Source organism: Callionymus lyra, chromosome 18 (genome assembly GCF_982586985.1).
Source record: "Callionymus lyra chromosome 18, fCalLyr1.hap1.1, whole genome shotgun sequence".
NCBI lineage: Eukaryota > Metazoa > Chordata > Actinopteri > Syngnathiformes > Callionymidae > Callionymus > Callionymus lyra.
This window is the reverse complement of record NC_141835.1, coordinates 5,699,898-5,711,010: the sequence shown is the minus strand read 5'-3', so window position 1 is coordinate 5,711,010 and position 11,113 is coordinate 5,699,898. Positions and strand designations below refer to the sequence as shown.

Below are 11,113 nucleotides of genomic sequence, written 5' to 3'. Positions count from 1 at the left end.
TGTGTTGTTGTGATGTGTGACTCTATTGTACCATCAGTGTGTGTGTGTGTTGTTGTGATGTGTGACTCTATTGTATCATCAGTGTGTGTGTGTTGTTGTGATGTGTGACTCTATTGTACCATCAGTGTGTGTGTGTTGTTGTGATGTGTGACTCTATTGTACCATCAGTGTGTGTTTGTCAAAAACTCTCCTTTCATTATAATACTAACATTAGAAAATGAACACTTTCTGGAGATGAAATCTTGTTGACATTAACCACACCCACTCTGTTGGTCAAACAAGGTGGTTTGTCACCGAAGCGCCATCAATCCCGGAAGTCTCCACCTCAGTGGGACTCGTCATCTAAACAAAGCAGGAGTGATCACAGCTGGAGGAGTGAAGCCATTATTACATTCATAATGGACTCTCGTAACCTTTCGTTCGCCAGGATTTCAGAGCAACTTTATAAAGTAATGAGTTGAAAACATGGTCATGATGAGAAGTTACTGCGTCTTGAAGAACATTCACTACATGTTAAACATAACAGTTGATAATAATCATTTTATTACAGAATTAACAACATCATTATAAAACATGTTTCAATGATTAAAAACACATGATTTCAGGGAACAGTTGCTGCTTCTGTTCTGACTCCAGAATCGTGTGAATCTTCTGGTGAACTCTAGCAAACATCTGGACTCACATTGAAGGGCAGGTCCAAACACACCGAGCCTGACTTGTGGCTCCAAATTACAGACTCCTGGAGGTTCTGGTCCGAGAGTGACGCCCCTGGAGGAGGAGGACCGAACTTTCTCTCCTCCCTGTCGGCCTCAAGGAGGGAGGGAGGAAGGAGGGAGGAAGGAGGGAGAGACAAAAGAGTCCAGCCTGGCTCGGTTCTGCTCAGAACCATCTCACCCACGATCTGACCCGGTCGTGTTTATTTATTTTTGTTTAGTAAAAGATCCATCGGCTGCTTCAACACAGAGCCATCAGAGGAGGTAAGTCTTCATGTTTGTCTCGTGTTTCCACAGATCAGGAGTTTATTTTGTTATTTATTTATTAGTTTAATACGAATTCACCTTAAAATGGTTTTATTCTAAAAGCGGAACTATTTACTAGTTGTTATTTCGGGGGAAACATTTAAATGAGACATTTGATTGTCCGTGTTTGTGTGCAGATGCCAAAACAACTTCAGTAAGTCATTTATAAATATATACTTTAACGTTTATATTTAAAGTTAACTTTACCACTATTTGCTTACATTTTACGACTTCTTTGTTAAATAAATAAAGTAATTTATTTATTTATAAGTAATTAAAAATAATAACTTAGCCTCTTACTTGCTACAAGCTAATGATAAATCACGTGATTCATTATTACGACAATTATTAATTCAGAATAAAATAAGATGATTTTCTTCCGTTTTAATAATTATGTTTGAGCTAAAGTTGTTCAGATTTAGTAGTATTTTAATCACTTTATTACTCGTGAATTGAACCTGTCTTACAATATTATATAAAAATAAATCACATGAAATGACTTGAATTATAGTGTATTTTTCAACTTAGCCTGATTTATAAATGTATTTACACTAATAAATACAAGCTGTGGCATTAATTATACATTAAAACATTTATTAAACTACATTTAAAAAAACCTACACTGTCATTAAACACGAAGTTCCAACTTTAAGTCATTACAACAGGCTTTTAAACGTGCAGTCAGTCATCGCTTTTGTTCGTGACTCTAGGGCTCATTTCATCGCTGTTTGATTTATTTCTTTGGGTGTAATTTGTTGCACAGACTTGTTCTCATGTTTCTTAACTCTAAATACTTCTTTTTTTTTGTTCCAGCGGAACCATGTTGACGCTTCTCCTGCTCGTCTCACAGCTTTTCGTCGCTTCGATATTCTCGGTAAATCAAAACATTTATTTATATTTAATTTTTACAGAGAGATGAGACACGTATTAATAGTTCATGATTTTATTGTAATGTTTTTAACCGTTGATATTATCATGGTCGTGCTGGATCCAGGTTCCGAGCCTGGATCGCTGGGAGCCGTGGGGTCCGGACGGCGAGTGCAGTCGCAGCTGCGGCGGAGGAATCACCACCAGAACCAGACGCTGCATCTCTCACAGGTAATTTGTCAAATGACATCATCGCCGTTGAAACAGTGCAGAGGCTGAAAGCGGCGTCAAAACCACTCCAGCAGAACCTAAACCGTTTGAGTAGAAACTGAACTTTACAGTCATAGTTGTTCTTCGGAACTGGCTTTTATTTCAATGGTTATCATCAAAGTGTTGACTCACAGTCCTCTGACTGATATTTACCTGCTGAATCACGCTTCGGTTTGTACCCGGTGTGTACGGAACAATGCTTTGAATCATGTTCCTCTCAAAATACACAACCTCAGGGCATGTTTAATAAAAAAAAAAGGCCAAATACCTGATCCGTTCATGTGGAGGAATGGATCAAACGTTTGAAAAATAGTCGACTGGGAAAGTCTTCTGCCGAACCTGCTGGAAATTCTAATGTTGGTTTTCAACAAGTTGGTGCACTCTGAGTAAGTCGCTGTTCTCCGCTGTCAGCATGATTTAATTAAAGTATCACCGAGTGTGTTGAAACAGTCAAATACTGTAGTTATGCACATTTGAATCATCATCTTCGAGACGATGTTGCAACAGACTGAAAACAGACTTTCTTCAACACTTAAATGTGTCTCACTAATATAATTGAGTGTCTACAATCATCAATATTTATAGGATAGGACAATAGGATTCAGGTGTTTATTTATTTTAAATCCAGTTTGAATGTTTTCATCCGTAACTCCGTGTAGAAAAGACTGTAAAGCTCCATCTATCAAGAGACGTAGAAATCTTCTGGATTCTTCTGTGGTTATGATATTTGACCTAGAAAAGTCATTACAAATAAACATTAGCGAATGCAGCAAAGCTTGGAGAGAAGTGAGCTCACTTGTTATTACAGCTGACGGAGGAAGCAACTGTATTTTGTTTGGCTGCTTTACTGTACTGAGTACACTGTTAAAGTAGTAATTACTAAATTAGAGAATATTGTTTCTGGCTCCCCCTGATGTCAAGAGATGGTAACTGCAAGTCTGTGGCACCTCCGTTGCGTCGCTGCCTCGTACCGTATGTGCAATACAGAAATAAGAGAAATGTTTTTTCAGCAGTTCTACCGAGTAAATTTGCAACTGATGTGAAACTCCAACTGACATGTAGTAAACGTTCTTCTCTCCAAGACGCAGTAAGTTCCTCATCATGACCATGTTTTACACTCATTACTTCATAAAGTTGCTCTGAAATCTGGACGAACGAGAGGTTACGAGAGTCCATTATGACGTAACGATGGCTTCACGCCTCCTGCAGCCAGCTGTTATCAAGCCCACGCTTTGTTTATACAGTAAGTCCCTTGGAGGTGGAGACTTCTGGGACTGATGACAAACCTCCATGCTTGACCAATCACAGCAGAGTGGGTGTGGTTATGGTGAAATACTGTTTTCAGTGGGCGGAGCTTAAGATCATTTTCTAACGTCAACATTTCAATGAAAGTAGAGTTTTGTACAAACACACGCTGATGATACAATAGACGAACAAAACAATTAAATGAATAATAAAAGTGCAATTCGATGAGTCAGCTCATCTTTTTCTGAAAGGAAAGTATTTTGTTTGGGAAGATGAAGTATTTAAAAAAGGAAACTTATCTCACTGTTGCCTTTGAAACTTAATATCAGGTCTGATCTTAGACTAAACATCTTTATCTCAGAGCTCTCTCTCTCTCTCTCTCTCTCTCTCTCCCTGCAGCAGCTTGTTTTCTTCTAGACAAAGATTGCATGACGGGCGGATGCTTCACCTGAGGATCCTGGCCGTGAATCACTGTCGGGACATGTTTCAGTTTCAGTTTTGGCGTGTTGACAGGAGCGTGTCTTGTGTTTTCGGGGCCCGAGGGCAGATGCTTTCTGCAGCCGTGTGTCATCAGGCCGACTGAGGGGAAGCGTCGTACGAGTTGTTCTTGTGAGGTCGCGGCTTTGTTGTGGCGCCTTAAATTGGGTCAACGTATCGCAGCGTAGATTTGAGATGGTTCAAGTTTTATTTTATTTTTCTCATCTGTTTGCTCTTCGCTAACATTTATGTTTAGCTAGTATCCAAACAATACACGTGTGTACTAATGTTCCATTATGTAACTTTATAATTCTGTCTGTGTATAAATAATTAACCATAAATATTTCTAATATATAACATGTTTTAACCATATATAAATAAACATTTATTCAGAATAAACATATGTTACTTATCAACTATTATTTATATTATTTTACTCATATTTGTGTTATGGATAGATTTTGTTAGATTTTGAACAGTCAAAAAAACTGTAGCTATTATTTTCTCGATGCTCTTCAATACATAACTTTGTCTGGACGAGTCACATGACCACCAAACCGCTTTATTACAGTTTTCATATAAAATATTGAGGGAATTTTTTTTGGAAGTTACCAAAAAAGATAAAAACCACTTACTTACTTGTCTAGTTTTGTAAACAAATGTACGTAATGGATATTGCAACGGAGGCTTCACGACATTGCAGATACACTTCTCTGACAACGGGGGGCGCCAGAAACACCGTTTTCTATGTCACTCGTTGCTGCTTTAACTACAGATGTACGAGTTAAGATTGTTAAGAAAGTTCCCCGAACAAGTTTCCTTCACTTAAATCCATCTTAACTAGAATCACAAGTTAAATGATTTGACTCATTGTTTCAGGACTGACGGCGGACACAACTGTGTAGGACCGGACAAATCCTACCGTACCTGTAACACTCAGGTAAAATCCCAGTTGTGTTCACAACATACTCGGTTCTCATTTATTTTTGAAGTAGAAGAAATGTATACTAGTGACTCTAGGTTGTACCTCAACAGTTGAGATGTAAATCACATTTCCTGATCATCCAAATGTTATTGATGTTTATTTTATTTCCATAATCAAACACAATAAAATCAACGGGATAAATACAAAATGCACAAAGAAAGAACATACATCTGCCAAGGAGCCTCATCAAACTACAATTCAATCAATAAAACTACTCCCATGATTCAAGGATTGTGTATCGATCTACAAAAAATGAATCACAATAACCACTAAACGGCTCCTTTTAGTTTTGATTGACATCTTGATTTGCCTGGAAGCTGTTTGTTGACGAGAGTTCACTCGCAGGATTGTCCAGACGGATCCAAAGACTTCCGGGAGCAGCAGTGCGCTCAGTTCGACGGGACAGACTTCCAGGGGAGACGCTACAAGTGGCTTCCTTATTACGGCGGTGAGAAAGCTGTCAGAAGTACTTGATATTACGACGTGAACATCATAATGTGATGATCAATGTTCTGGTGACGGCAGAGAATCCATGTGAGCTCAACTGTATGCCTCGAGGAGAGAACTTCTTCTACCGCCATCGCAACGCCGTGGCTGATGGAACCCCTTGTCACCCTGGCAGGAGAGACGTCTGTGTGGCGGGAGTGTGTAAGGTACGACTTTTAAGTATACTTGTGTGTATTTATATGTTTCACAAATGTGTATGTTTAGATATGTGGGCACACAAGTACCAGGATACACAACAAACTTAAATGATCAAATGATTGACATGCATCCCATGACATGCATACATGAAAGCATGACTCATATAATGTCCACATGACGCACATAAATGATCACAGGACACACATATGTAAAAAAAACATGACACACATTAGGTTCATATGACACATAAATAATTGCATGACATGCATACATGAAAAAATGACGCGTGATGTTTACATGACACACAAGATTTTCATGTGACACACACAATGTTCACATGACACACATAAATGATCACATGACACACATAAATGATCACATGACACATACGTAAAAACTTGACACACAATAAATGATCAAATGACACACATAAATGATCACATACGTAAAAAACATGACACACAATAAATGATCGTATGACATACATAAATGATCACATGACATACATAAATGATCACATGACACACATACATGAAAACATGACATGTGATGTTTACATTACACACAAGATTTTCATGTGACACACACAATGTTCACATGACACACATAAGGGATCACATGACACACATAAATTATTACATGACACATACATAAAAACTTGACACACAATAAGTGATCACATGACACACATAAATGATCACATACATAAAAACATGACACACAATAAATGATCACATGACACACATAAATGATAATATACGTAAAAAACATGACACACAATAAATTATCACATGACACATAAATGATCACATGACACACATACATGAAAACATGACATGTGATGTTTACATGACACACAAGATTTTCATGTGACACACACAATGTTCACATGACACACATGAAGGATCACATGACACACATAAATGATCACATGACACATACTGTACGTAAAAACATGACACACATAAGGGTTCACATGAATCTTAAATATTGCATGACACACATACATGAAAACATGACACGTGATGTTTACATGACACACAAGATTTTCATGTGACACAAACAATGTTCACATGACACACATAAGGGATCACATGACACACATAAATGATCACATGACACATACATAAAAACTTGACACACAATAAGTGATCACATGACACACATAAATGATCACATACATAAAAACATGACACACAATAAATGATCACATGACACACATAAATGATAATATACGTAAAAAACATGACACACAATAAATGATCACATGACACACAAATGATCACATGACAAATATGTAAAAACATGACACACAATAAAGTATTACATGATACACATAAATGTTCACATGACACACATAACTGATCACATGACACACATACATAAAAACATTACACACATGAGGTTCTCATGACACACAAGGTGTTAACATGACACACATGCATGAAAACATGACTCATATAATGTTCACATGACACACAAATGATAACATGACACATATGAGGTACACATGCCACACAGAAATGATCACATGACACATAAATAATTGCATCACACACATACATGAAAACATGACACACAACATTTTCATGTGACACACACAATGTTCACATGACGCACATAAATCAAAGGACACACATCAATGTTCACATACATAAAAACATGACACACAATAAACGATCACAGGACAAATATGTAAAAACATGACACACATAAATGATCACATGACACACAAATGATCACATGACAAATATGTAAAAACATGACACACAATAAAGTATTACATGACACACATAAATGATCACATGACACACATAAATGATCACATGACACACATACATGAAAACATGACACACAGCATTTTCATGTGACACACACAATGTTCACATGACGCACATAAATCAAAGGACACACATCAATGTTCACATACATAAAAACATGACACACAATAAACGATCACATGACAAATATGTAAAAACATGACACACAATAAAGTATTACATGACACACATAAATGATCACATGACAAATATGTAAAAACATGACACACAATAAAGTATTACATGACACACATAAATGATCACATGACACACATAAATGATCACATGACAAATATGTAAAAACATGACACACAATAAAGTATTACATGACACACATAAATGATCACATGACACACACAAATGATCACATGACAAATATGTAAAAACATGACACACAATAAAGTATTACATGACACACATAAATGATCACATGACACACACAAATGATCACATGACAAATATGTAAAAACATGACACACAATAAAGTATTACATGACACACATAAATGATCACATGACACACATAAATGATCACATCACACACATACATGAAAACATGACACACAACATTTTCATGTGACACACACAATGTTCACATGACGCACATAAATCAAAGGATACACATCAGTGTTCACATGGACTCATCAGCATTATTTAACATTCATAAAAAACACACAAAATAAAACAATTGATGTTTGAAGTTTATATTGTGTTTGTCCACAAACATTCTTCCTTTTCTTCAGTGACTGTTGTTGACATGCATGACCTGTTCTGTATCTTCAACATCTGTGTCTACACACATGTTCTACAGTGTGTAGCTGTGTGTGTCTACACACATGTTCTACAGTGTGTAGCCAGATGTAGACACCCAAAAGTCCACAGTAAAAACATGATAATATCAATCCGTTCCGTATGGTTGTGATTGTTTCCAGCCGACCGACTGACCTTGTCCTCCTCGTTTGACCTCTGCCATCGTGTGTTGATCAGACAAAGCTCGCTCTGTTCTCGCTCAGAAACACAACTCAGGAGAAACAGTTTGTTCCCTTCGCTGTTATGTCACCGCGACTACAAACCTTCCGCAGCAGCTTCTGTTTCAAACCAGCCGACAAAAATGAGAGGGTTTTTGTGTCAAAGTCTGGCAGAGAAATAACCTCAAAACAAACCGAGCGACGCAGTAGCGCTGATGCATTCTCGTGTGTGTGTGTGTGTGTGTGTGTGTGTGTGTGTGTGTGTGTGTGTGTGTGTGTCTGCAGCGCCTGGGCTGCGACGACGCGCTGGAGTCGTCGGCGCGAGACGATCCCTGCCTGAAGTGTGGCGGCGACGGACAGTCCTGCTCCCGCGTGAAGAAAACCTTCTCTGTCCGCGACCTGCCGACCGGTACCTCCCCTCCATCATCTCTCCACGACCCAGAGTTTCAATTTACCAAACAAAGCCACTGATTTGCAGACATATTGTGTTTTTTTTGTTTTTTCCGTCCATTATTATCAATCTACGTTCATTTTATTCACATAATTCAATAGCTTTTTTTTAGCATTTGAAATCACAATGTGTTTAACTAGACAGTAGGGGGGAGTAGGTGCTGTTTTTTTGTCTTTTCTAAACTTTTTAAAATCGTTTCTGTGTCCCAGGCTACAACCAGATGTTCATCATCCCAGTGGGAGCCACGACCATCAGCATCAGAGAGACCGTGGCCACGAGGAACTACCTTTGTGAGTCCAGGGCTGAAAACAAACCGAGAAAACACTAAATTCTTGCGACCGGTTTAGGCCTTTTTTAATATGTAGTGCACATTTTTTATAAGCATCTTAATAAGTGAAAAATGTAGGCTCATAAACACACAGAAATATACATTTTATTTTGAAAAATAAAGGATGGAACGTCTCAACAAACTGAAACTATCAATTAACACCATCTTTTTTTAACACCACCTTCAGATTAAAACAGCAAAAATAAATCATGTATAGTTTTTTTTTTTTTTTGGTACTTTATAAGAAACACCTCATTTTTTCAAAATAAAACACCTTTCAGACAGTAATAATCGATAGAACAAGAATTAAAAGGGTTTTTTTTTCTGTCTGGGACTATATTATACCCTTAATAGCATTATAATTATGTATTAATAATTAGTGTTATTAATTATAGAATATGATGATGTTATTCTATTCTATGTTCATCTTTGTATCCTTTTTTTTTGCACTTGTTATTCTTTTTGTTTTTTTGAAACTTAATGTACTGAACTGGAAACCCAATTTCCCAAAGTACATCTCCAGAGAGATTATTTAAGTTTTATCTATCCGTCTATAATTAGACTTTAATTAACTGATTATTAAGTTATTAAAGATGAACTTTGTTTAAAACTAACTTCTCTGCATCTGTATTTGTATCCGTACCATGAAAGAAGTCATTCAATATGAACAATACTGTCCCTTTTTAAGGGAAAAAAAGGATTAATAGTATTAATATCATCCTAATCACTTAAAAATAAGTATTTGTAATTGAGAATATGTTTCTTATTCTAAAGTGGAAGCATATTCATATTTAATTAAAGGTATTTGAATGGTTATAACATTAAAAATGTAAATTAACGTGGGTAAAAAACACAAATGTTTTCAACATCGTAATTACCGCTATTACATGCTATTAATACTAGTATAATTTTGTTTTATTCCATTAAAAGTAAATTACTTCTCTCATCGAAATTACACCTAATAAGGGGTTAATTTTATTGTATTTGTTATTTTATTGTGCAGCAACCTTGAGTCTCATGAAAGGGGCTTTTGAATAAAATGTATTATTATAATAGAGAGAAGTTAGTTTTCAGCAAAGTTAATCTTTATTAATGTCTTTATTTACTGTTAATAATCAGTAATTAATTGTCAGTTTAATATCCTGCTATTAATGCTAGAATATAGTCCCAATGAACATGTTGTTAGTACTTAAACATTATTTGTAAGTGGCTTATTTGCTGTTAATACACATAAATAAATATTTATAAACTCATACATTTATTTTTTATGAATAATTGCTGTATTGCTGTGGCTAATTAGAAAAAAGCAATTTCAATAAATAATGTTCTACCTACTTACCTACCTAAATAAGTAGCTTATTAATAGTTAATAGTCCTTCAAAATAAAAGCCTCTCGCTGTGCTTCCAGCCGTCAAGAACCTGCGTGGAGAGTACTACCTCAACGGCCACTGGGTGATCGAGTTCTCCAGGTCGACGCCCATCGCCGGCACCGTGCTCTACTACCAGCGCGGCGCCGAAGGCGAGAACGTGCCCGAGACCATCATCGGCCGCGGACCCACCACGGAACCGCTCGTGATCGAGGTACTTTCATTACATTTCTATTAATTAAGTTTGTTTAAATTTAAGTTTAAAACGTTTTTTCAGGAGGTCACTTGTGGCCACAAATATAGAACCGAAAAGTCTAAAATTGAAAATGAAAGGGAAGGTGTTTGTTAGTTTGTTTCTTCTCGTCTGGACTATTGTAACAGTTTATTTTCATGTCTAAACAAGAAGGATCTGTTTCGCCTGCAGTTCATGGAAAACTCTGCAGACAGAATTCTGAGCCGCTCTAGTAGAAGAACTCACATTTCTCCGATCCTTGAAACTCTTCACTGGCTTCCAGTTTCTTTCAGGATCCATTTGAAAAATTCTGGTTCTTACTTTCAGATCTATTCATGGTCAGACCTTCCGTCAGTAGATTCTGATCCAGACTTACACCCCAGCTCGGGCTCTGAGGTCTGTGGATCAGAATCTACTGATGGTTCCTGAACTTCAGGACC

General features: G+C 36.9%; 1 protein-coding gene across 2 annotated transcripts in view; it reads left to right on the top strand.

Moving 5' to 3' along the window:
* Positions 1-874: 874 nt before the first annotated feature.
* paplna (papilin a, proteoglycan-like sulfated glycoprotein) overlaps positions 875-11,113 on the top strand; it is a 31,651-nt gene continuing 21,412 nt past the window's right edge. Inside the window, exons 1-9 of one of the 2 annotated variants that reach the window (XM_087779560.1) lie at positions 875-977; positions 1,833-1,893; positions 2,014-2,117; positions 4,758-4,818; positions 5,209-5,311; positions 5,389-5,516; positions 8,581-8,704; positions 8,956-9,036; positions 10,483-10,655. In XM_087779560.1, the coding sequence (XP_087635686.1) occupies positions 1,840-1,893; positions 2,014-2,117; positions 4,758-4,818; positions 5,209-5,311; positions 5,389-5,516; positions 8,581-8,704; positions 8,956-9,036; positions 10,483-10,655 (828 nt within the window). In that variant the 5' untranslated portion in view covers positions 875-977; positions 1,833-1,839. Of the gene's footprint in view, positions 978-1,156; positions 1,174-1,832; positions 1,894-2,013; positions 2,118-4,757; positions 4,819-5,208; positions 5,312-5,388; positions 5,517-8,580; positions 8,705-8,955; positions 9,037-10,482; positions 10,656-11,113 lie in introns of those variants that run through there. The other variant, XM_087779559.1, reaches the window with a different exon arrangement.